Source organism: Girardinichthys multiradiatus, chromosome 1 (genome assembly GCF_021462225.1).
Source record: "Girardinichthys multiradiatus isolate DD_20200921_A chromosome 1, DD_fGirMul_XY1, whole genome shotgun sequence".
In the NCBI taxonomy this organism is placed as follows: Eukaryota; Metazoa; Chordata; class Actinopteri; order Cyprinodontiformes; family Goodeidae; genus Girardinichthys; species Girardinichthys multiradiatus.
Genome location: NC_061794.1, coordinates 23,551,288 through 23,576,860, shown reverse-complemented (window position 1 = coordinate 23,576,860; position 25,573 = coordinate 23,551,288). Strand labels below are relative to the sequence as shown.

General features: G+C 40.3%; 3 protein-coding genes across 9 annotated transcripts; 1 reads left to right on the top strand and 2 right to left on the bottom strand.

Moving 5' to 3' along the window:
• On the top strand, positions 1-7,090 carry si:ch211-163l21.11 (inositol 1,4,5-triphosphate receptor associated 2). 3 transcript variants are annotated; one of them, XM_047367317.1, is made up of 13 exons: positions 1-1,761; positions 1,831-1,903; positions 1,990-2,062; positions 2,143-2,170; positions 2,325-2,465; positions 3,988-4,119; positions 4,324-4,489; positions 4,577-4,614; positions 4,694-4,744; positions 4,816-4,952; positions 5,058-5,165; positions 6,664-6,771; positions 6,868-7,090. In XM_047367317.1, exons 1-13 carry the CDS (start codon positions 1,726-1,728, stop codon positions 7,016-7,018), a joined length of 1,242 nt encoding a protein of 413 aa, XP_047223273.1. In that variant the 5' UTR covers positions 1-1,725; the 3' UTR covers positions 7,019-7,090. The 3 variants fall into 3 exon arrangements, with proteins under 3 accessions (XP_047223273.1, XP_047223263.1, XP_047223279.1); XM_047367307.1 differs by having other exon boundaries at positions 4-1,761; positions 4,574-4,614; XM_047367323.1 differs by having other exon boundaries at positions 4-1,761; positions 1,815-1,903; positions 4,574-4,614.
• On the bottom strand, positions 7,087-20,547 carry inavaa (innate immunity activator a). 3 transcript variants are annotated; one of them, XM_047367272.1, is made up of 10 exons: positions 20,432-20,547; positions 14,091-14,187; positions 13,046-13,179; positions 12,781-12,903; positions 12,457-12,691; positions 12,323-12,370; positions 11,836-12,040; positions 11,483-11,632; positions 9,078-9,750; positions 7,087-7,767 (listed from the first exon to the last, which is right to left on the bottom strand). In XM_047367272.1, the coding sequence occupies exons 2-10, from the start codon at positions 14,152-14,154 to the stop codon at positions 7,675-7,677; spliced, it is 1,725 nt and encodes a 574-aa protein (XP_047223228.1). In that variant the 5' UTR covers positions 14,155-14,187; positions 20,432-20,547; the 3' UTR covers positions 7,087-7,674. The 3 variants fall into 3 exon arrangements, with proteins under 3 accessions (XP_047223228.1, XP_047223219.1, XP_047223236.1); XM_047367263.1 differs by lacking the exon at positions 20,432-20,547 and adding an exon at positions 18,815-18,943; XM_047367280.1 differs by lacking the exon at positions 20,432-20,547 and adding an exon at positions 18,815-18,943 and having other exon boundaries at positions 13,046-13,173.
• Positions 20,548-20,694: 147 nt separating this feature from the next.
• zgc:195245 (uncharacterized protein LOC565483 homolog) lies at positions 20,695-25,203 on the bottom strand. 3 transcript variants are annotated; one of them, XM_047373313.1, is made up of 5 exons: positions 24,982-25,202; positions 23,524-23,551; positions 22,846-22,996; positions 22,282-22,426; positions 20,695-21,343 (listed from the first exon to the last, which is right to left on the bottom strand). In XM_047373313.1, exons 1-5 carry the CDS (start codon positions 25,003-25,005, stop codon positions 21,239-21,241), a joined length of 453 nt encoding a protein of 150 aa, XP_047229269.1. In that variant the 5' UTR covers positions 25,006-25,202; the 3' UTR covers positions 20,695-21,238. The 3 variants fall into 3 exon arrangements, with proteins under 3 accessions (XP_047229269.1, XP_047229275.1, XP_047229285.1); XM_047373319.1 differs by lacking the exon at positions 24,982-25,202 and adding an exon at positions 23,999-24,940; XM_047373329.1 differs by lacking the exon at positions 23,524-23,551 and having other exon boundaries at positions 24,982-25,203.
• Positions 25,204-25,573: the final 370 nt, after the last annotated feature.

Genomic DNA, 25,573 nt, shown 5'->3' with positions numbered 1-25,573 from the left:
ATGCCCAACACATGTGACTCTAGTCATACAGTTTAAAAGGCAATTCTACTAAATTCCAAGGATGTATAAAAATTGGTCATTTGAGGAACATAATAAATTAAAAGGTCTCCCATTTCCTTATTCTGACATTTAGTAAATGAAAGTAATGTTGGAAATTCTAATTGACCTAAAGCAGGAAAGGTTTAGTAGCAGCAGCCTTGTACGTTTCTAAATGTCCTCTCCTGTAGTTAAAACAGTGACTGCTGCACAGAAACGCTCCCTGACGAGCTGCTTGAATTAAAATGAGACTTTCCAGAAGAAATCCCTTCGAGCTGCTTTGAAACAAATCCCACACACTCATAGTTATTACATGTTAATAAAGACAAAAAGAAGTTCACTCAACCTGGGTGACATGCACCATGTCAGATTATGTTTAACTCATCCATCGCTGAACATGAATTGCCTAAAAGTTTTCATGCTGTCACATTATCCTGTGGCGTACTAGATACGCAAAAGGAAAATGTGAGCAACTACAAACAGAAAACAGTATTTAGCTTGATTTATTTGAATTTGTAAGCAAAAAAACATTAGCGGCGAGCTACCCAGTGGAAGAATGTTTCCACCTCATCTGTAAAATAAAAATGCCAACTTGTAGATGGTCTATTTCTGTTTCCTTTGTGGAGTTTTCTAGGCACGCATTTTAAAGCATGACCTTTAAAGATGAAACGAGTAGTATTTGAGTACATATTTAGCAGTTTTTGCACACACTGATCAGTTTAAAATTTAGAAATGATCAAACGATACATTTTCCAGCTTTCACCGGAAATTCACTGCTTGCAGTTTGAATTTCTAAATTTCTGAATACGTATTTATCAAAACTCTTACATCATGTTACTGTTGTTTACTCCTTCACTTTGTCTACCTGTTGATCTTTGGAAGGTTTTGTTAGTTTTATGTAACAATGAGCATCTTTATAATTACTTTGTGGAAGAAACAATTGTTCTTTTTTGTAACAACAGATGATCTTGTAATGGTCTCTCATGCATCAAAGGTTTACCCATTTCTTAAAACATTATTAGAAACAAAAAGAAAGAAAACTAAACGTTGACCTTTTAATATTTTTTAACTGTGCTTTTTCAAGTGTGAGATGATAAAACATCAACTCCAATCATTTTTAAAAGTGAGACGTTTGGACCCAAAGTCTAATTGATTGTGTATTTCCTCTTACCCACACAAGGTCATAATTATACACATACAGGCTGAATTATATACAGACATCCTCGTTAATATTTATTTGTACGCTGCAGCTGGATCACACACGATTTGTAGCGATCAATAAGCTTCAGGCATAATTCTGGCTGGATGTTTCACCACTCAGAATGTGGCCGAGCTCATTTAGATTGGTTGGTTTGGCCCAACCAAGGCTTTGAAGGATTATCCAAGCATTTTCTGTAGGGTTGAGGTCTGGACTATTTCAGAACCCTAATGTTAGCCCTCTCTGTGTTTTATACACCTGTAAATAACGCCTGAGTTTAAATAGGTATAAAACACAGCTTCCCATGAGCCTCTTGGGTGAGTGATCCTGCTCCACTTTGACTGTGGATCTCTTAATGGGATTATCTATTCTCAGGGCATGTGAAAGGCAGAGGGAGGAATGTATCGAGGGGAGACGTCTGACGGTAAACCTCTCCCTGGTAGATGAACTGAAAAACTAAATCAGCTGATACAGACTTTTGCATTGTTTTGATGTACACAGTGGCTGGCGTACTGATGAGCAGAGAGGTGAGTCAACTGATTTACCATCAGCTGCCACGTCTATTTCTATGCACATGTAGCATTGTGTTTCTGTAGGGGTTTCCACCTGACGCAGAGACAAACAGACACCATTTATCCACCATGCCTGACAGCGACGACAGTGAGGAAGGTAGAAGCTGAAATAAGGGTGAAAAATAAAGAGGATCAAGTGGGTGTTCTGGTTCAATGTTCAACCTGGGTTCATCTTTCTAACAGAAACCAGTCAGCAGGAGCTACCGATGTCCAGTTGGAGCGAGCTGTCCATCATAGAGCGTGTAGGCCTCAACAGGTAAGACACAAAATGACAGTACACAGCATAGAAGTGTGTTCAAACCTTTTATTCAGTATTTAACTTGTTTTTTCTAACAGTTTGGACATGACAGAAAAGGACTTGGAGGTAAAACCTTTACAAACTACAAGCTGTTTAACACTTTCATCAGCTTGACTTTGATTTGTGCAGTAAGCTTATCAGAGTGTGAAATAAAAACAAAACAAGCGGATTCCAAGTTTTCAATGAGAACCTGAGATCTGAAACCTGTCTATGTACCCAGACAGCCTTCTCTCAGATTTCCCTGGCCTTCTGCTGCGATCAGTACACCCTGAAACAGAGGCTGCAGTCAGAGGAGCACGCACGCAACCTGGCCGAGGAAAACATCCACCTGGAGCTCACCCGAGGCAGGGAGACCCTTGAGGTACGGTGTGTGGAAACTCATCAGGATGTGTCCAATATTGTACAATGCCTTGCAAACATATTCACACCTCTTGGACTTCTTTTGTTACGTTCAACCAACACCAAGTAGACCCTTATTGTGAATGTGAACTAAAAGTTGGCAAAAAAGCTCTGTCCACTTAGGTTGACCCTAAACATACAGCCAGAGCTGTATGTTTAGGGTCAACCTCAGCCCCAGTCTCAAGTCTTTTGCAGCCTCTGACAGGTTTTCTTCTGGGTTTTGGCTTGCATTTATCTCCATCTAGCTTCCCATCAACTTTGACCAACTTCCCTGTTCCTGCTGAAGAAAAACATCTTTACAAGGAGACATGGTGATGGTGGCAGTATCATGCTGTGGGGATGCATGGTGTGGTCAGATGGATGTGCATTGTTAGTTTTCTGTCCCACATGGCATACAAATTTGGTTTTGTTTAACCTGAGCAACTTCCCCCTCCAGTTTGCTATGTCCCCAACATGGCTTTTGGCAAATTGCAAAAAGGAGTTCTTATGGCTTTCTTTCAACAATGTTTTTTTTTTGCCACTTATCCATAAAAGACAGATTTTTGTAGTGCAGATGGGCTGCACGGTGGCACAGTTGGTAGGACTCTCACTAAATTGCCCTTAGGTGTGAATGAGTGTGTGCATGGTTGTTTGTCCTGTATGTCTCCATGTTGCCCTGCGATGGTCGGGTGACCTGCCCCTTTCCCTGCCTCTCGCCCGTAGACTGCTGGAGATAGGCACCAGCTCCCGCGTGACCCACTATGGAATAAGCGGTATAGAAGATGAATGAATGAATTGAGTGCACAGCTAACTGTTGCCTCTGTAAATAGATTCTCCTACCCGAGCTGTGAATTTCTGCAGCTCATGCAGAGATACCATGGGTCTCTTGGCTGCTTCTCTGATTAATGCTCTCCCTGCCCGTATTGGATGAGCATGTCTTGTGTTGTGCCTTACTCTTTCCATTTTCAGATGATGCATTGAACACCCTTTTATGAGATGTTCAAAGCTCATTGGGATGTTATTTTACAACTTACCCTGCTTTTTTTTATTATCCCTGACCTGTCTACTGTGTTCCTTGGTCTTCATGATGCCGGTCACTAATGTTCTCTAACAAACCTCTGAGTCCTTCACAGAACAGCTGTGGTCATACTGAGATTAATGCACATAGGTGACTTCTGAAGGCAGTTTGTCGCACTGGGTTTTATTAAGGGGTATCAGATTAAAGGGGGGTGAATATAACTGTATGCCATACTTTTTCAGATTCATTTTTAGTTTGAAAACCATGTATCATTTTCCTTCTACCTCACAAATGTCCATTGATGTTGGTCTATACCAAGAAATACCAATAGAAGTTTCCAAGGGTGTGACTACCTTTGCATGCAACGGATCTGAACTTAAATACACACAAGAACAACTTAGAAAGGACTGAAAACTTTACTTTGATAATGTAAGTCTGTAAGGTATTATAAGAAAGGAAGTATACATGTGACTGTATGCGTTTTCAGACATTGAAAGGCCTGTGTTTGGACAGTAAGCGAAGCAGCATCCTGCAGAGGCTGGAGTTGTCTCTGGACATCCTTGGTGGGACAGTTGAACGGATCTCCAGCACAGCGGAGGTGCTGGGTGCTGTCCACCAGGTACATGAAGAATGGTTTTGTTACTGTTAAGCATTTAACAGACAGCAGAATGTAAATATATTTCACTGAAATATAGGATCTTAAGATCATTATTGTGTAAGTGATTTATTTACATGTCAGAAACTGAAAGATTTGATTAGTTCAAATCGTGGTAAAATTGTTTTATTCTCACTTTAACCGGATGTTTTACGGAGAACTTTATAGGAGGCTCGAGTGAGTCGTGCTGTGGAGCTCATGGTGGCTCACGTGGAGAATCTGAGGAGGCGTCATGACAGAAATTTAGCAGAGCTAGAAGAAGCTAAAAAGATTCTGCAGCAACAGCAGCAGCTGAACTCCAGCAGATACAGCATTAATCCCAGATCCTTCCCAGGTTTGTGACGTCTCAGTTTGTCCTGTGGCGTTTTCCCTTGTTTTGATGCTGTTTAAATAATGACTGACCATTTATTTTTTACAGCAGATCCAGAAAGTGACAGGAGGAGAAGAAACTCTAATCAGGTTTGCAGGTGTCTGCTTACAGTAGAACATCTACCTTATTAGATCCTCCTTCCTACTACATTTCAGTCTGTCTCTTTAGAGCATCTTACGTCGGAGAATCAGTGCATCAATTATTTCCAGCCCAACTCAGGTAAGAAAGTTTCCTTGGTGAACTCTCCTACTGTCCTATCGCCATAATTAGCACCATTTTCTTCTTTACAGGAGAAGAGAAAGCGAGATTCAAGAAAGAGGACCTCCTCCTGTAAAAAGCAGTCTCCTCCACTTTTGTCTCCCTCCCTGAGCTTAGATTCTAGCAGCTTTGTCTTTACTCGAGAGGACGGCCACCTAACGAATGAAAGGTCAACTAGGAAATCAAAGTTCTGTTTTGTGTCTGCACCATTTGGTTATATTTAGGTTTATATTAAGTTTATATTATATTAGGTTTATATTAAGTTTTGTTTCAGGCAACCAGACCCAGATCCACAAGGAGATCCTCCTCCAGACCTTTCTGTTTCCAGCACAGGGAGCCCACCAACAGAGGAAGTGATTCCTCCAAATACGCAGAGCAAAAAGTACGGCCGTGTTTGGGACCATCTCAATAGTCTCACCTTATTGTAGTTATAGTTTTCTTATTAATAATACTCACTTCTTCTGCTTTGATGGGTACAAAATATGCAAAATGTACTCTTTAAAAATGCTTTTAAGCCCTTTTGTAAAGATACCAAAGAGTTTCTAATTGGCAGTACTGAAAATGTACCTGTAGGAATTTCTTTGTTAGTATGTTTGCCATAAAGTGGAATTGCCATTCTGATGAAATTTATTGCCATTGTATAATTCTTGCTGGTACAGCATTCTCTGCAATTTTTGCACCATAAAGATGTGTAAAAAGCCTTAGATAAATTCAACATTTAGGTGTTATTCTTCTGATAACCCATTTACAGCTTTCTGGTAGAGACCACCACATTTTTACAATAATCTGGTAATTCAAAGAGTTCCTGAGGGCATGCATCTCCGCTTACAGTGAGCAGTAGGCATGATCTTTTCTTGTAACTTGGATAATTTGCTGCCAGAAAGCTAAATCTCATCTGACTAAAGCACACCGTTCCAGTTAAAGTCCCAGTGGCGATTAGCAAACTGCACATTTTCATTTGTGATGGTAGGACAGAAAGGGCTTTTTTTCTTGCATGCCTCCCTAAAATGGTGGGTTGGAGTCTGCGTTATTTTGAAGACCCCAACATAGACCTCTCTGCTTCAGTTTACTTCCTTTACCATCCTTGCCATGAGTGGTGGTGAGATAAACCTCGGTTGTCTTCAATCTTTGTTTCCCACATTTTCAATTATTTGGCATTTTCATCATCTTTTGGCGGTAGATAAATAAAATTTTAGGTGAGGAGCAATTTTATTGCCTCCATTTTCTGAAGATCAACAAAGATCTTGAATTGAATTCTGTCTTATTTTGAAGAGTGGCAAAGAGCCATGGGCTTCTATGTCATGTCTTATTTATACTGTGGGATAATAGTCATGTATTAATAAAACATTTGTGCACACACTGAGCAACCTAAAAAGTGAAGTATGGAATAGCTATAGTGAAAATGCCTTTCATTTGTTTTTTTAAGAATTGTTTGGTTTGACAGAACCTCTGGTAGTAGTAGTGAAGTTTAAAACCAACAACAAAAAAACTATTATTTCTCAACACAGGATTTTATTCCAGTGAATTTAAAGTTTTAAAATTAAAATTTGGATTTTTTTTTTTCCAGTGTGATGTTGCGTTACTGCAGTAAAAGATAAATTTAAGGCTTTTCACAATTTTTTCTTGGGATTCCTGTAAGTGTGAAGGATACTTAATACTTAGTTTCTGTTAAATATTTTAGTCAAAGGTTTTACATCACTTGGTTTTCACTTTACAAAGGAGCTTTTTTCCCTCTTAGTCAACCAGTTTAAAGCTGGTTGGTTTCTGGGCTAAAATGGGGGCTTAAGCAAATGAGTAATAAACACTTATGTGGTTATTTCTGCCTAATTTGTGCAAATATTGCCTCATTTTAATAGCAAGCCTTTGTTGCTTTGTCACAGCCTCTCTGTGAACTCTCTGCGACAAAGACAGCAAGCCAAAGCAGCTGTATCAAACAAAGGAAAGGAAAGAAAGACAACAATTATCCAGAGGCAAATCTCCATAGGCACGTAAGTAGCTGTGACACCCCTTCTTTTTTTATGTAGAATTGAGAAATGAAAGTGGTCGTTTTGTGTGGACAAAGAATGACTGTCGGCCTCCTCCAGGTATGGGTCTCTATGTAAGCAGGATCCTCTGGCGATCCGGCTGCATCGCTGCCAATGGGCGCGCATCTGCACCAACCTGTTTGTGCTTTTCTGTGTCGTAATGCTAACTTACGTCATGTGGAAGCTTCATGAAGGAGACCCTGAGCCATGATCCGTCCATCTGGAAAAAACTTCATCCTCATTCTCTTCGTGGTTTATAAAATAAAACCATTTTCCATCTCTTTTTCATGTTCTTTATTATAAATATACATAAAATATCTCAACACTCATACAATCATGCGGTTAGTAAGAGCACAGCATGCTGCAGCTAAAAACATTCATCAAACCACTGTTAAAGGGGTCGGAGATTCATCAAAATACTAAAATCAGATTAAACACTTCAGTTGGTCCGATAATGTATCAACATTTTTGTTATAAATCTATGTTGCCAGAGTAACACCTTTCATAAATATAGTCAAAATTTATATTAAGAATGTGGAAACCTATTTGACAGCTACAGGAGGTGCCTGTTGTGTCCAAAACTGTGCCAGCCACAAAAAACCCCCAAAAAACCAAGAAACAAATTCCATTTAACACATTTATGAGATTGCATGAGCCTTGCTTCAGCTACAGTCTGATATGAGATAACCTAAAATAAATAAAACTGCCATTCCACCTTGCATTAAATTATAAATAATTACCATACAGGTACCAATAGCTCCACTTTTTCTGCATCATGTTAACAAACAATCTCACAGAGAGTCTAAAGTCTCAATAAATACAGAGATAAATAAACAGGAATGACTCAACAAGCTGGACAGGTGCAGGTTACACCTGGCTCACGATTTCAGCATCCTCGGCCACAAACCACTGGACTGGAGTCCCGTCTGCAGCTCTCTGGAGGACCACGTTACCCGAACCCTGAGGAAAACACCATCAGATCAGTGTTAATCTGGGACACCCAGTAAACGTGGTAGGTTGTTTTTTTTTTTAGAGAATTAACAGCACCAGGAAAACAAAGGAACACAGCAGAAAGGTCAGAAATAAAGCTATGGAGAAGTTTAAAGTAGATTTAGGTTGTAAAACAATATCTGAAGCTTTGAATGTTTCACAGAGTTCTGTTCAGTACATAATCAGAAAATGGAAAGAGTACGGCACGACTGCAAACCTACCAAGACATGGCCGTCCACCTAAACTGACAGATATTCACAGCTCAGGTGGGAGAATCTGTTAACACAACATTAGCGGTGCACTAAGGTACTCTGGTCAGATCAGACAAATAAAAAACTATTTAGCCACCGCCGCACAGCTCTAGTCCTCTCTACCTAGCTCTACTTGCCGTGAAACTTTCCATTGTTGTGTTTTTGCCTCCTGCTATCAGCATCATGCCGCGCTCATGCCCAATCAGTGGAAAAGCCAGTAATACAAAATGGTCGCAAAACAAGCTGAGTGGAGTGGAACCAGCTATAGAAGAGTCCGTGGAAAAGGGTCATATGTGTGGCCATCCCCATGGTAACCCTAGCATCAAGCTGTGGGGATGCTTTTTTTCAGCAAGGGACAAGGAAGCTGGTCAGAGTAGATGGAAAGACAATCTCAGAACACAACCTTTTAGAGGCAGCAAGATTTAAGACCAGGATGGGGGTTCATCTTCTAACAGGACAACAACCCAGAGCATACAGCCAGAACTACAACTTGGTTTACATGAAAGCAGATTCATGTGTTAGAATGGCCTAGTCAAAGTACAGACCTAGATCCAATTAAGAATATGTGGCAGGACTTAAATTCGATGCTCATAGAGGCTCTCCCTACAATATGACTGCATTTAAGCTATTTTGCAGAGGCAAAAACTTTAGTTACTAGATGTTTAAAACTGGTAGAGACATACAACAAAGGAATTGCAAAAGAATTTGAAAAAGTTCAGTGCCTTTTGCAAGGCACTTTTCATACCTTTAATATTTCAGTGATTAACAAAATCACTAACATTTAATAGTTGTCACTAAATTTTAAGAGAAATTTAATTTAATTTTGACCTAAAATCGGAGTATACCTGAACATAACACTAAAATGCAATATAAAATAACAGGTGACCTATTTATGTCTGTGCCAACAGATTTCTGCATAAACTGGTCGTGTGTATTTTATTTAAGAATAAACAGATGAAGCCCAGGCAAAGGATGAATTTTCCACCTTTCTTTAAAGTTAAACAGTATCTGTGTGTGTTCAGTACCAACCTGTTCAAAAGGAGGCAGGTGAGGTGAGGTGGGGCTGGTGATGCTCTGATGTTCTCCACAGTTCAGCCAGAACTTTTGCAGCTGATTCCTCTGATGCCAGGACTTCAGCTCCTCTGACACGATCTCCCGAGGCATCAGCCTGAAGGCGTGGTTCGGGTAGTCTTTCAGCGAGGGGGTTCGGACCAGCCTGATGTATGGTGGAGGGGGCTTCAGGATGCTCCTCTGGCATGGAGTTCCTCTTTGCAGATTGCGAACCCCAGGTGGTGTGGTCTGGAAGCTCTTTCCCATCTCCATGTCTTGAGGTGACAGAGGCCCGTTCTCTGCCGTGGGTCTGGCATGTCCAGGGCTGGACTGAGGCTGGCTGGTGCTCTGGAGGAGGCTGCGGAAACAAGAGAGTTCCTTCTTCTGTGTCCCGAAGTGGAATCCATAAGGAGGGGGACAGAGCTTGGGAATCTCCGTGGGTCTGTCTTTTCCAGGAGAGCAGATGTAGGAGGAAGATGAGTGCTCCGAGCTGCTGTCCTCTGAGCTGGACTGGTAAGGACGCGGAGGGGAGAACTCTGGAGAGCGCACCATGATTTCTGGCACGCACCGCTGCTGAGGGAGCCTGGCTCGCCCACGACAGCCTTCTGAGCTGAGCCGCTCCACGGCAACAGATAGCTTCTTTTTGGGAAGTCTGAGGAGACATAGAATTATAAATTGAAAAAATACCAGAATAATAAATATGGCAAGCCAGTTTATAAGCATTGCTTCAACACATTTTCCATTTGAAAATCCCACACTTTCTGAAAATCATTTTTTTTTTTTTATTAGCCATTTTATTCTCAAGATGTTACACAGACCAGGAAGAAACACAATAACTGAAACTGGATTTCTATCGGATGGTGTGTTAAAGGGCTCATTCAGTTTTTGCTGTTTGGCATCTAAGATAACTTCGATCAGCTCTACATTTAAATCTGTAACCCATAAGGCCACATACTCAACAAGAACAGATAAATTTGTTCTTTTACCCGAGGCTAAGAGAGAGATCATATGTCTCTGTTCGTGTGAAGTATGTTACATTTCAGACACTGTCTAAGCAGAAGTGGATTTTTCCTAAGATAAATCAAACCTGAACCCGAGAAGCCTAAATAGCAGCAAAATGACATTTGGTTGATGATTTAAAAAGTGTGCATTTAAAAAAAACACAAGGAAATTAAAATAAAAAGCCTTATTTAAATACAAATCAACCTAAAAAGCACTTCATTGTTTTTAAGGGTTCTGATTCTCATCTTTTGGATCAAGGATTAAGGAATAAAGTCTTGAAAGTGAAACTTTTTCCATATTTTATTTTCTTTATTCCATACTTTTCAAGACTGCGTAGAAACTGTATAGAAGGCAGGATCTTCACAGCAGATAGTCATAATTCAGGTTTTCCTACTTTATGGTGTTAAAGGTGAACCCAATATTACTAATAAACCGTAAAAATGTACTTTTGTGTATCCAGAGCAGAAAGCCCAAAACACATGAACACTTAGCCTATCAGGGACGGAGCACATGAAATACCTTAAATTGACTGTAAAAAAGGAAGAAAGATCACCGATTCATCTCACTGTTTTTTGACAATGGAAAGATTATCGATATCTACGAAATATGAATATGAATAAATCAAAAAATGTGTAAAAACCTTTATACTTGGTAGAGATTACTTATGTTAGCTTCAAGAGTGAACTAAGAAAAATGTAGGGCTTGCTATGATAGATAATGACAACATTTAGTACATTTTAAAAGAGATGATCTGAATCAGAGTTTCTGCTCTTAGGGCCTGTGTGTTTTTTTTATAGTTTTTTCTACCCAATAACATTTGTGTCCTCTACTTTGTGCTTTGCTCTTTTTTTGCAAAGGAGGGGAAACAAATAATATTTCATAGTATGACAATCTTATATCTTTTGAAACTTAAATAGCTCTTCCTTTACTTATCTGCCCTACCAGCGGAAATTTCCCGTTTCGGGAAATTATGACAAAAATGATGAATGGATAAAATCCCTCCAACCTGACCTTGTGGAGAAAACAGCTCAGCTCTGCTGTTCCTGCAGCAACAGAAGTTGACCTCAAACTTTCACACGTTATAGCTGCATTTCTGAGTTAGAAAATAAATCTTCTAATATTCGAGTGACTGTGTGTGCACTTCCTAACGCAGCCATAAAATTACATCCTTGGCGCAGACAGTCGATATCGTGCCACTACTACTAGTCTACTAGTAGGAATGTTATTTTAGATACCCCTAAATATAATTCTGACTAGAAAGAATGCTATTACTTATGTAAAACACTAGTTAAAGATAAAACAGATCGTTGGCTGTAGGAGCCCGCTGTAGTGCCAATGTTAGGCTCTTTGAATGTTATTTTGGACATGAATGGTCTGTATACCTGAAGGACTGGGAGTACTGTCGGCGTACGAGCAGCTCTGGAGTGGAGGGGGCACTAGTGGAGTGGTTGTTACGCAAAGCAGAGTTCCTGACAAACTGAGTGAGAGGAATCCTGCAGCTTTCTGCAGACACCGGAGCTCCTGCTGGACTACTGCACACAATAAAACAAGAACAATATATTCAGAAAAGCAATGCATGCTGTTAAAAATCAAAAAAGGGAAGGTGTGTTTACAGTCAAAGTCAAGATGGTCCTATACTCTAATGCAACCTCTAAATTTTAAAAAGAAAAACCCTGAATACAGCGCATCAGTATGTCTCTTTTTGATGAGCTGCTCTCAAACATCTGTCTCTTACCTGGACCTGCTTCTGTTAGCTGACTGAGGTTTGGTTGCTCTCTGGTAAGGCTGATCCAGACTAGACTCTTTCCATGGAGAGTTCTGGATTGGAGAGCGTTCATACTCCACAGTGGCCTGACCCGAAGACTGATGGGGAGACTGCATAGGCTCTGAATCTGAAGTGTCCAACGCTGGAGGTGAGAGTGGGCAAGACGAATCTACGTCTTAAGAGAATAAGAAAAATCAAAAAGATTTCCTCATATAGATTAAAAAAATTGAAATTTGCTACATGAGAAACAGCAAATAAACTCAGTTTAATCACATGTTTGCATGTATGAATGTTTCTTTAAATTGTTTTCACTGAATTAATCTGAATTGTGCTCTAAAAAAACGCTCCAACTTAAAAAGGTCACACCATTTGTGTCTGTTTAATACAGAATATGTTCTTAGAGTGTGGCATTACCTAAATAACATATGTGTGAAGTCAGACATATGAGTAAACTCACCATCATCCAAAGCCACCACATCAGAAAGGGAGCTGTCATCAGACGTATCTGCAGAAAAAATCTCACATTTTAAACATTTTCATCACACCTCCGCATTACTCAGAGTGTCCTCATGGGGCAGCAGCGTCACTCACCTTTACTTGGGCTGCTTGAGATGGAAATGCAGGGTGAATTGCACTCACTCTTGATCCTGTGCTGGAAAACGGCCTCCTGTAGATCTTTCACTTTCTTCTCCTCCCTTTTGCACTGCTGGAGCCGGCTCTTCTTCTGTGGTTTACTGAGGTTCTCCTCGAGGGAGAGCTTTCGGGCCGCCTCATAAATCTGTCGCTGGACCGCCAAGTCGGTTTCCAGCGCTTGTAACTCTGAATCCTGCGATAAAGAGAAATATGGAAACTTGCTTTTACCCTCCGCTTATTCTCTTTGCCCACAGTGGGGACTGATGAAGTGCCAGTTTGTACCTGTTGGTCCTGACGAATCAGACTTTCATCCAGCTTGAAAGAAGCTCCGATCCTCCTTCTAACACGAGGTGGTTTCTCATCAGGCATCAGAGGAAAGTCTGAGGGGATTGAGCCTGTCAGTTCCTGTGAAATCAAAACAAAACAGCAAATAACAGAACAAGAAAAAGTATCACAATAAGAAATTAAATATTGTGTGTCTATTTAGAGAAAATGTTAAGTAAATAAAACATTAAACTGTTTCCAAAAGTTTCAAGGGGTCACTTACAGCCTCCCTGATGCAGAGTTTTCGGAGCTCCAGCAGGCAGAGCTCCAGACGCTCTTCCAGAGATTGATGTTTCAGTTTCAGGGCTCTGGTGTGTGTTGTCAGGTCCTTCACTGGAGACGTTGGGCTGTCTGGACCTTCGGCAATTACAAAAACATCATCAGAACAGCATCAAATAAAAATCAGAATCGGGTGCATTTGTGGTAAACCCCCCTATTCAGTACTTGCGAATGTCTCTACCAACTTTCCACATCTGGAAACTCAAATTTTACCAATTTTTCTGAATAGCTTAAGATCAGCAAGATGGAGAGGGTCTGCCAGATGCTAAATTGGATTTAGGTTTGGACTTCAACTAGGCCATTCTAACATATGAATATTCTTTGATCTAAACCACAGGTCTGCATCCTGTGGCTCTAGTTTGACATATTTCTTTGTTCTAAAACCCTAAATTAGATATACATTTTTAGTTCTTTAATGTAACTATAAAACTATTTATAAAGCAGGTGTTTTAGGGTGGGTTTAGGGTGATGTGCTGGGTTACTTTCACGCCACACATAGGCCCAAAGGTTAAATTTTTTGTCCTATCTGACTGGACAACATTCTTCCACAAGGTTGCCATGACTTGTAGCAAATTGCATGCATGGCTTCTTACGTTTTTTTTTGACAATGGCTTTCTTCATACTGAGGTTAAATTACACACAGGTGAACTATTATTACCAACAAGAAGACAGCTAGTTGCCTTCAATTTCCTTTAATGGTGTTAGAGTAAAGAGTGGTGAACACAAACACATGCCACAATTTTCAGACTTATTTGTAATAAAAATGTTAAAAGTGATGCATCCTTTTCCTTCTACCCTACAATTCTGTGCTACCTTGTGTTGTACTATTATCTAACATTACAGTAAAATACCTTGAAGGTTGCAGCTTTCATTCACAAGCAGTAGTACTATTGTGTCTTGATATTAATTTCCATCCCTAATCATGTGAATTATAATGTGTGAGTCAGATGATGTGCTGATATTGGATTCCTCTTTGGTGTTGTCCTTACCAGAGTGCAAGATAATCCCACTGTCTGTGTCGCTGATCTCCTCTTTGCTCTCAATGGCCATCATCTTGACTGTCAGATTTCCAGTTATTGTAATCACCTGTTGAAATAAGCACCGCAAAGTGAAAAATAAGACAGCTCACTTTAGGGAATAAATGTCTCTCTGTTTTTCTGCCACATGGCTTCAACTATTTTCCTTCAGCTGCTTTACTTAAAAGTGAATGACTGACGGGTGCTCTTTTAACACCCTTGTCTTCATCTCCCACCTCCCCCTCCTCTTCATTTTCTCTCCCATGCTCAATTACAAAGGATGCAGACCCCCGTGGCTGACTCGGCACATGTGCAGGGGTTAATCTGAATCGTGGTGCCATGGTTACAGGGCACGGGGCGACTGGCCAGGAGAGCGTGTCAGCGCGAGTTGTTTTACGGGGCGTTAAAAAAAACCAAAAACCAAAAAAGAAAGCAGATGGCAGCGGGAGTGACCCCCACTCCCTTCTGTTATGGACTGCACCTGTTCCCCCTCTGTGCACCCATCCCTCAGCTTCTATTCAACCAGTGTCCAGAGAATCCTCTGGGGGGCTTTGAAGTGAAAGAATCTCTCAATGCGGGTCTTCGTCCACGCGGCATCACATCACAAGATCCCCTCACAGCACAACGCCGCCCGTTTTACCTAAACACTCTGCAGACTTGGTGTTTATGTCCTGCTCTGCTGCATTGTTACTCCTCGGGGAACATGTGACGGGTAATACCCAAGAAGAGGCTGCTGAGTGAGGCAACAACAGGGGGAAAAACAAGAAGAACAACAAATCTGCTATTTTCTGAAGAGCTGAAATGAGGACAGGAGCCTGTGTTCAGAACAGAGAGAAATTGCACCCTTAATGTTCTAATCTTTTATATTTCTTATTTAGCCCAACCGATAGTACCCAAACGTTTCAGCTCTTGACCCAAAAAATAACTACTGGCTGCATGTACCAGCATTTCTACAAAGTTAGTTTGGTGACAATGCGACCAATATCAACAGTAAAAATTACTATTATCTGTTAGTAAAGATTGTTTTTTTTTATCTCTTCTAACATTTACAGCATGAACTGTTTATCCTTTCAGTTTAACTTTTGAAGAAAACATACCTCACTTGTCTAATTGTGGCCACAACTAGGGTTGGACACCAAATAACGGACCCACTGATTTAGGCTGTTAAATGTGAGCTAAAACATGAGCATCTTTCAAAGCAGAGTTGGCCCAAGGCATAGGCAAACTAGTTTGATGCTTTGGACCCCCAAGCCAGAAGAGGGTCCCAAAGAGCACTTGACTTAATCAAGAACAAGCTTACTTTTAAATTTGCTCCAAAGATTTCTGACATTTCTTAAAATGATTTAAAACTTCTCTTAAAGGTGTAAAGTTAGGATTTAACTTGGTGGTGACAGCATCATGCCTTATTGCTTGATAGTTTAATTATGATATGTTATTGTTCACAGCAACTGCACATAAATCTCAATAATTAATTGACGGTGCTCTGTGGATGTTTGTCAACCAAAGGTGTAATTCAGAGAAATAAACTTGTCAAAATACCTTATTTACCCTTATAAAGAATGCAAAGTGACTAATGTGAAGCTTGATCAAAACAAATTTGGTGATATGGGACCTGTAATTGTTGGCTTACAATTAATCTATGAAACTAAAAGAGTTAAGTGGACAATAAAACAATTTCAGAGGTGCTTTGGTGGCTTGCTGATGGGCTCAACTGGAAGAGGGGCCTCCAAAGTCAATTTGTGCTTAGGGACCCAAAAAGTCTCACGTTGCCTCTGTTTTAAAGCATGTTAAAAGTCTGCTTTGCTTCTTATTTTCCTGTTAATACAAAGCACAAAGCAGCCTCTGTCTTAAAATCATGTAAACAAACCCTACAGTGGACAGAAACACAGGATGGGAAGCAAGTTGACATAAAGACAGACATCATACAAAAGACTGTATCGCTAAAGCTTCAGCGTCTAATCCCCAGCTCCTGTCTGAACTGCTGTGTTTGGAGATTCATATCAGACCTTTACAGATGAGGATGACTCAGAGCCTATGTGAATCAGGACCCCTCTTCGACAGGATATTATTGTGTATCCCACTGCTCTGACCCATTCATTACAGCAGCTCATGTGAACTGATGCAGCTATGAGCAGCCGGGGGATCACAATGAGACAAATGCTTGGCAGCTTGGGTCAGTAAAACAACTCCGCAACAAAAGACCTGTATCAACCAGCCGGGCCCTCGGAAATCTGCTGTAGCCACAGTAACTGCTAACTCTGCTCAGGCTCAGCCAGCGCTGAGCCTGAGAAAGGAGTTATGTAGAGTTTTAGGCGGGCAGATATGGGGGAATGTTCCTCTCGCAGACACATGGCTCCATGTTGCAGCAATCTAAAAGCTACAGACGTCGACATGAATCAAGTCACAGGCTGGGTGCTGTGGGATTTACCCAACGTACACCTCATGAGTGTCTGAAGAGTTTCACAAGAGTTTGTGGTTGGAGGGTCTGGGCTGAGTGAGTGGCTGAGTGGGTGGATGGGTTAGGGGTTGAACTCTTGCTCGGAGTTGCAGCTTATTGCCAAAATGCTGATTTGTCATAGAGTTCAGAATAATCTGTAAGTGTAGAAGCGTTGAAATTGTTCTGGGAATTCCAGCCAAAAAGAAAGTGCTGGTCCTGAGGGAACTGCTGGTGATAGGCCTGTCTCCACCCTGCAGACCCGACTGATGGAGTCACAAACATCTTAATTGGTAAGATAGTGCCATCATCGTTAATGAGGAGCATCCATAAACATGTGGAAGGATTAAATTACCACCCATTCTCACAGATCACTGGCCTGCGACGTCGTAACATCTACGGAAGTGAATGTTTATGACCAGACAGCATGATGCGTGTTTACTGTCTCCCAGACTTCCCACAACGCCCTTTCCCATGAGCCCCTCAGAGCTGCGGACCGCTGGATTGCAGCCACCACCACTCTGCTCATTACCACTGTGGTCGGGCCTGGAATTACCAACGGGGACCAGTCTCACTAAAGAAACTGCGAGGCTCGCATGAAACCAGATCCGGGCCCTGTTGGAACCCTATAATTAAGATTTTCCTGCTGAATGCTGATACTATGCGAGAAAACCCAAACGACTTTACAGCTCACTTTTATTTCAGTCTGACGGAGAGCCAAAATCCATTCAGCAAAAAGGGGATAAGCTTCATATGAAGTATGAGCTACTAGAAGAGAGAGCTGCGTCGATGTGGGGGAGCAGCAGATAAAAGGGAGGAGGTGTTGGATTACAAAAGAGGTCACAGGAAAGAGAGCAGTTTTCAAAGGTTGAGAGGGAAAATGCCATATGTATAGACAAGAAGTTCACAAACTGTTGCTGTCAGCAGCCAACAGCAGTAATAATTAAGCATCATGCCAGCCTGCTCCCAGTCACCGAAGACCATATGCTGTCCAGGCCTCTGTCACAGCCCAATGACAAGAACCAATAAGAGACTGGCCTCATTGTTCTCCTGAGGCTGTGGATCAAACCACCTCCTCATTTCTGAGGCCTCTGCTAGATTGGCCACTTCAGGTCATTGGCGGATGGAGTTACAGCTTATCACAGTCAAAAAAGACACAAGAAGCAGGGAACTCCACTGGTAATAACAACAGCACAGAGGTGTTGTCCCCAGCACCTCTGTAACGCTTCCCGTCTGTTAACACGGGGAGCCGATTAGATTTAGTTTATTCTGCTGCTGAGCAGGCAAACAGCAAAAACAAACCACCTTGTTGCTCCACAGCAGTGCTAGAGTGAAACATCCAAACCTCATTCAGCAGAATAATTTGCATATATTTAGACACAATCTGATAGTGCTGTTCGATCTTTATTACTTGTAGTTAATTCACCAGATAGGATTTTTAAAAAAGTATCATTAAGTAGGGGTACATTATACAGACAATGATAGAGTTAGCATCCTCAAGTATAAAAATGGCAGTAGCTGTGCATCTAATTTATTGACAAACTACTGCACTCCACAAACTTGTTTCTTAAAGCTTTTGCACACTTTTAATTATTTGCATTTTTGGAACCCCCTGTATGCAGATCCCACAACATGCACACTCTGTCATTATCTATATATGACTACGTTTATGCACTGTTGTAAATGTTTCTTCTTTGGCTGTTGTTCTACATGTTGCTGTCTTTCTGCACCAATGACCAAAACAAGTAGGAAAACTGATGTTTTCCCATAAAGCACAGCAGCAAAAAAAGTGCTGCAAAGCCCTACATGCAAAGCTTATGGTTTAAATTAAATAAAAACATGTCTATATGAGACAAACACACAAAAATGGCATCCGGTGTAGGTTCAGTGTGTATGTGTACCAAGAGGATGCTTTGTACTGACTTAGAGCAAGTAATATCCAGTCTGGAGTTAGAAATGGGAAACAAATGTTAATCACAACTGCCTCATGACTGCTGTTAGCCTTCATTTAGTTAAACTCATGCATTACAAATTATTCAAACACACACTACCGAGCTCCTTGTATGTACGTTTGTTTCTAAGACAGTTTTTATAAAATAAGGCTTCCAACACAGATTACTTTCTTTAGCTAACATTAACCCTACAAGTTACTTGTAGCTCAAACTTGACCCTCCTATTTATTTGTATGTATTCTTATGGTCCCCCCATATTTTCGCCTGTTGGATCTTGTTATCAAGCTACAGAAAAAAATTGTTTTGCATACCTTGTAGTTTGTGTTGCTCTCCACTACTGCATCCTCTCTCAGGCTGCAGCAGCTTTAAACACTTTCTCCGGTCAAATGTGAGGAGCGCCTAAGACATCTGTTCAGGACCACTCCACTCTCTCAGTAAAGGGTGGAACAATCCGGAATAATGTTGAAAAACATATTATTACAAATACAGTATCCCCTTTAACTACACCAGTTACTTTTGTTTTGTGATATTTTAAATACTTGATCGAAAATGCTTTGCCTTTGAACTATCTATAAACAAAATATGCTTTTTTTAAACTGCTATCTAACCTCCCCCACTGAAGCTTGAAATGGTTTCGCCCAGCTCACTGACTTCACAGGCACGCGTGTGTCTGCGGAGGAGAGGACGGGGGGCTTTTAATTTGAAAAGAGGCACAAAGAAGAAGAGAGGGGCCTGAGGTAGACGTCAGTTTTTACTGAAATACGAACAGCTGGCAAGTATAAGTAGTGGGAAACCATTGAAGCACTAATCTCGCTTCTCTACCATGGCGGTGAAAGGTCTTAACTTACTTGACGTAAACCAACTCATCCCACATTTCTCGACTCAAATATTTAATTGAGATAATATAGTTGAAAGAAAATTGGTGAAATAGGTGACAATCTATAAATCAAATCAATTTCTACAGATTTTAGAAAACCAGTTTCTTTCATGTTACCAGGAAATGACTCCCAAGGCTTTAGGATGTAATTAACCAATATGGTTAAGAGGTATATGGTTTCATGTCCTTGGTCATTTGGAGCCTCATGTGTAAGACCTTACAATCAATACTAAGTGTAATGAAAGTAAGTGAAGCCAGAGCAGAACAGCTTAAACTGGGCCAATATCATTCCTTTAGGCAACCCATCCATCTTTACTAAACATCCCCACAAAACGTGATTGTTACATACATACATTACAGACCTGGTTTACTTTCAAATGCATTTGACATGTTAGTCGCTTGCAAAGAGGAGCAATTTCAAATCAGAAAAACAGACCAGATTTCTCCTTTTCACCCCACTGATCTGCTTTTCCCAAAATATCCTTGGCAGAGCACATTTCTAGTCATAGCAACGTCTTATCCCACGTCCCTGAATCGTTAAAATGTGAATGTTTTGAAGTGTTATGCTTTAGAACTCTTATCTGAATATCTGTAAGTGCATGTCAAAGTTCCTGTTATGTGAAGGGTCTTATTCTGCTAATTTATACATTTAAAAAGCCTTGAAATATTCCACAATAGTTTAATGACTGGCCATAACTTTGAATATCAATTATTGCTAGGCCTAAATGTAAAGCTAGCTTTTTATTCAGTATAATTACATTAACCTTAAATATGAAAACGTTGGAAGCCCATTTCTGTCCCTTGAAAGAAGAAAAAGGAATTTAATATCTATGAGTTTTAAAGTTGTGACTTTGACTTTCAAGGTCATAATAATGAGATCAATTCCTACATATGAGGATCAAATTCTATATTATGAGATTGAAAGTCAAATTTTTACATTCAAAGTCATATTATAAGATTCAGATTTAAAGTCAGAATTATTAGATTAATTTTGTGTCCAAATTTTGCTGCTAAACTACTAAAAACTAACTCTAAAAGACAGATTTCAAACCTCAGCATGAAGCTTCTGTGACCATCCAGAATGTCTCTAGTGCCTTAACCAGACCCTAGGGCATTCCCGGCTTACACATTCCTAAAAGCCTCCAGCAGATGGCCTGTCCTTTTTCCTTTCGACCCACGATGGAATGAAAAGATTAGCTAATTAAACGAAGTCCCACATCCCTTTGAAAGAACTGTGAGAGTCCTCAGGGACAGGCGCTGCCTGCAAATCAATCCCCCTGTGCTTTGAATGGCTCTGGTACAGAAACGCATCAGTCCAAACCAAAAACCCTTTTATTTCCACAGCACATACACACACAGACGGGGAGGGGGGGCTTACTAATACAAAACAGAGCTGTTGAAAATGTTTATGTTAGTACTTACATTACAGAGGATCTGATATACATGATATGATGGTTTTCTAACTGAAACACAGAAATCTGATATTGGAACAAACAGAATAATAAGCATAGAAAACATTTAAAAAAAACATTCGGCATCAGAACATTGTTGCCTTCACTCAGCCATTAATAATCCACAGGTTTTAGTAAAAAAAACAAACAACTGAGCTCTTCACACCCTCAGAAACCACTCCCAGAAACAAAACCATGAATGAGTTTAAAGAAAACGGTTTTTATAGATGGACAAAGTTTTAGCCTCCATATATTAATTTTAAAGAAAGATTAATAGTAGATAAGCAAATATTAAATTATGCTGGTGTCTCTGGTATAATGTTTGTTATTGTATCTCAGTAGGCAGTGAGCATAAAAGGTTTCCAGGGCCACAGTGGTGAGAGGTTGCACTGGCTGATGGGAGCAGATCAGGGCTGCTCAAATGTTTGTGTGCGCCTCAGGTTTTCTCTGACGCGGACAAACTCTGGGATCTTATTCTGGTTTTCCCGCTGTCTTATCTGCTCCTGCTCGTACTGTAAAAATAAAGGACATTGCATGTGGAAAAAAAAGTAAAAACAATTTTTACATGAATATCGGTTGAGAAATATACATAATTTCAATGCATTTTATTGGGATGACATAGGATAATCTAGGAAAATGATGCATGCTTGGGGCATGGGGTAAGTATGGGGTATGTCGGGGATATATCTCCATCATCTCTGCACTTAGAAAAATAAACTTTTTGGCATTCTTCTTTGCAAAAAAGCTCAAAATGTTCCCGACCGAATGGACAGTGTCCAATGAACATCAATTTTTAAGTTTTGCCAGAGATTTTCCATCCAATTTCATGCTGGACATTGACTAAACCATTCTAATACATTGATATACTTTGAATCAAACCATTTCAGTTGTGGTCCTGTTGGAAAGTGAAGCCTCAGGTCTTTTGCAGCCTCTAACTGTTATTCTTTCAGTATAGCCAATCAACTCAAACCCTCTTACCTGCCTCTGTTAAAGAAACCAATCCCCACAACATGATGCTGCCACCGCCATGGTTTACCATAGAGATGGTGATGTGCAGTGCTTGTCAAAATTCTCTAGCAAACCTCTGAGGCCTTCACGGAACAGATAAATTACAGATGGATAAACGTTTTACTTAATAACTTGCTGACTTTGGAAATCAATTGGCTGCACTGGATTTTAGGGGTATCAGACATAAGGGTGCTAAGTTAAAATGCACACTACACTTTCCATGATTTCAATTTGGAAAAAAACCCTGCACCACTTTTGTTCCACTTCACAATTATGTGCTTCTTTGTATTATATTATCACATAAAATCCCAATAAAATACAATGAGCTATGTGGAATGTAGGTTAAAAAATGTCAGAAAGTATATGGTGTATCAACACAGTGAAGGACTGTGGAGATAAATTTTCTGGTGAATCATCTCTCAGCTGTTTCTGTGTTCCTGACCTCTTGCAGCTTTTGCTGTCTCTTGCGGAGCTCCATCTCCAGATCAGAGGGCCGTCGTTGTGCCATCTCCTCCTCCTTGTGCAGCTCCAGTCTGCGCTGCTCCAGAACCCGCTTCAGCTCTGGTTTCTCCTCCAGCAGCAGGCCTCTGAGCAGCCACAACCATAGATAGTTCTCACTCAAAACAGAAAACAAAAAAACCTACAAGCAACCACACTGACAGCAACGTCCAGCCACTGTTTGACCCATGACCGGCCTGTGTTATACCAAACTTGATGGTAACTTTGTGCACACCTTCTCGCATGTGTGCCCAAATAAAGAACATGAACTTACACAAGACAGGTTGACAAATACACCACTGGTAAGAAAATTTTTTATACTGTAGTTGGAAAGTTGTAATGAATGACAATCTTACATTAACACTTAATCTAAGTCTATTTACTTAATAAGGTCAAGTGACTGATGGGATAACCAAGCAAAACAAAATTTGTCTCATAGACTTTTTTTGGCATTGCTGGCTTAGAAGTACTACAATGTTTGGGCCGGGTCTGGTTACTAATCACGTACCGTTTGTGGCTGATTAACAGCTCCCGGTGGAGGTGCTGGTAGCTCGGCGTCTCTGCAGAGGAGCCGTTAATTTTTCTGAGCTGAATGATTTCAGAACTGCTGCCGTCTGCTGCAGAATTATGAGCCAGAGGCAAAGGTCCAGCAGGCATCTCTGGAAGAAATGTTTTAAATTGATCTTAGACAGCTTAGATTTTATAAATATGTTCTAAAAACAGTTTGACTGTGTGTTACTGCAAACTTGTGGAATGGCACTAAAGTGCTTGAAAAATTTTAATGCTTCAAGACATAGTGTATGTTTATTAAATTAAAGACAATAAAAATTAAACAAATGAAATGTCACAATATGTCTGGGCTTGTTTTCTCTGTAGAATAAATGTAGCAATTGCCATACCCTCAAATTTGCTGCCTCCAAATGTGTAATTCTTATATTAATTTAACAATTGTTTATTTATTTAAAAAAATGTTTTGCCTTTATTATGTGGAAGGGGTAAATTATTTATTTTGTCATTCATTTATTTGTGCACATTTTTTTCCTCCTTCATAGCGTGCCAATTTTGCAATCCTTCCCTAAATATGAAAGCATAAAAAAACTCCTGAAATGCTGTTATTGCTTTATGTTGCGATTTAGCCACCCCAACCCCTACCCCCACTACCAGCCATGCCTGTGCTTTATGATACCTCTTTTGTGATTTCCATATCCTGGTTTCTGTGAAATTTAAATGAAAGAGACAAAAGAAATCAGGTTAATAATAATAATGTTTCAGGCAACTGACATTACAGCCTGACACAGTGTGAAGCATGACTGGTGAACCAGAATAGTTTTGTTAAATCATCCGTTTTGAGCATCTTCTTGGATAAAAGGTATAATTAGATAAAGGCTAATAAAGACAGTGCCTGGCGTGCTGTTTAAGCAGGTCAGCTTTGTTTACAGAGGTGATATAACAGCCCTCGTCAGAGACACACGTCGCTTTGGGCTGACAGTCTTCACCCAAAGCAAGTATATACTTAACATATTCCTCATGTATTCCAGTCCAAACAAAACAGCATACAAAATAAAAGCCTACACAATCAGACAGTGACCTCGAGGACATGCACTGAAATCAGATAACCTGAAGGAAAAGGATCACACAAAGCAGACACAGATGGTACTTACTGTCTGAGCAGCCAGTTTCAAAGTCGAAGCAGCTGATGGGTTTCTCTGTCAAAAAAAGTTTCTGTGGAAAACTGCCCTGTAGCTGAGCATAATAATCATCTGGCTTTTTGTCTCCAGGGATGATGCCTTTCACTTTTTCTGTCAGGAACACACAAAGTAGCCCTCCCTATCCTCTTTCTCCCCTGGGCCTGCTGCAGGAAAGCTGAGCTGAGAGATAACGTGTCAGGTGTCTGATCTGATAGAAGTCATTGTTCCAGTCTAAACCTGTAGGACTAACATGGAGTGGCATAGAAAATCTACTCCATCTGATTTGCATCTAGTGAAGACAGAAAACACTGTAGTGATGCAAGCTGACAATCTAATTTTGCAAAAAACTGACTCAGTAACACGTTCAGCGGGTTTTGGTTCTAGAGGCAATGTGTGATGTAGCTAAAGGGTGTTTATTTTTAAGTCTATGAAGAGTCAAAATTGAATGCATTTGTTTCTTTTAAATGGAAAAAAAACCCTAAAGTTAAGCATCTCTTCTATGTTTTATAATACTAAGCATCCTAGATCATCATCCTAGATCATCAATAGAATGCAGATGGCCTCATTATGCAATAATTTTCAATATAATACAAATAAATAATGTTAGAATATCAGTATTGTTTATGTTTCATTAATAGTGTAGGTTCTGCAAGACTAGAGTGTTTAGATTATTATGAGGACAGAACACATTTTATATAGTTAGATATTGATTAGAAACAGCAGGACACCCTATACTACCCATTGCACATCACTCATAAGTAACAGATTTAACATTTTCTATCATACTTCTTCCAGCAACATAAAGGTTTCCGCGAAAGCATCAAAATAAACCATGGCTGTAAACTCACTGAGAGCTGACTAAAAGTCAGCCAAACATCAGACAGGTGGTCACCAGAGCAGATGCTGACCTGTCACTATCCCCCAAAACTGCAGCTACAATCTGAGCAAGAACTCACCTTTTTAACACCTGATCCATCCATGGCAGGACGATGGAGCTCCGCTGTTTTTCTGTCCCTGTCGCTGCGTCTCAGGTTCAATCCATCGTTAAGAGGAATCCCAAGTCCTCACTCAGTCCGATCTGTTTCTTTCCTCCATTCAAAGTCACCATGTTGTTGTTGGTGAGGAACCTAATGGCTTGGTGTGCTGCAAGCAGCAGTCGCCGGTAGTAGACTCTGGAATCTTATTATGCCATGCAAGATTACCTCACAACCCCCCACAGGGCTCAGGATCCTAGATAAGTTAATTACCACAGACACAAATACAGCTTAAAACTAATGTAGGGATGGGCTATTATCAGTTGACTCATTTCCCAAAGAACAGCCTCAGGTACCTTCCAAAATAGGTTTTTGGTATTGGTTCATTTAACCACCTCCTGAACTCCTGACATCAACTTAAATGTAGAAAAAATACTTTCAAATATGACATTGCTTTTGCAAATCCCCGGCTTTGGTGTGTTCTGTATTAAAGTTGTATTTGTGATGATGTTTTTCTTAAACTGAGCAGAAAATACGTCTGGTATTGTATGATACGATACAATAACATATGATA

What these genes read in the sequence shown, in the direction of transcription:
- si:ch211-163l21.11 (XM_047367307.1), top strand. Translation starts at nt 1,726, where the DNA reads ATGTACACAGTGGCTGGCGTACTGATGAGCAGAGAG. An exon ending in GCGTACTGATGAGCAGAGAG is followed by an intron (nt 1,762 to 1,830) that starts GTGAGTCAACTG and finishes GTGTTTCTGTAG; the next exon opens with GGGTTTCCACCTGACGCAGA. An exon ending in TGCTGGGTGCTGTCCACCAG is followed by an intron (nt 4,120 to 4,323) that starts GTACATGAAGAA and finishes AGAACTTTATAG; the next exon opens with GAGGCTCGAGTGAGTCGTGC.
- inavaa (XM_047367272.1), bottom strand. Translation starts at nt 14,154, where the DNA reads ATGATGGCCATTGAGAGCAAAGAGGAGATCAGCGACACAGACAGTGGG. An exon ending in AACTCTGCATCAGGGAGGCT is followed by an intron (nt 12,904 to 13,045) that starts GTAAGTGACCCC and finishes TTGATTTCACAG; the next exon opens with GAACTGACAGGCTCAATCCC. An exon ending in CAGTACTCCCAGTCCTTCAG is followed by an intron (nt 9,751 to 11,482) that starts GTATACAGACCA and finishes ATGTCTCCTCAG; the next exon opens with ACTTCCCAAAAAGAAGCTAT.
- zgc:195245 (XM_047373313.1), bottom strand. Translation starts at nt 25,005, where the DNA reads ATGGATGGATCAGGTGTTAAAAAG. An exon ending in ATGGATCAGGTGTTAAAAAG is followed by an intron (nt 23,552 to 24,981) that starts GTGAGTTCTTGC and finishes TAAATTTCACAG; the next exon opens with AAACCAGGATATGGAAATCA. An exon ending in ATATGGAAATCACAAAAGAG is followed by an intron (nt 22,997 to 23,523) that starts GTATCATAAAGC and finishes CATTTCTTCCAG; the next exon opens with AGATGCCTGCTGGACCTTTG.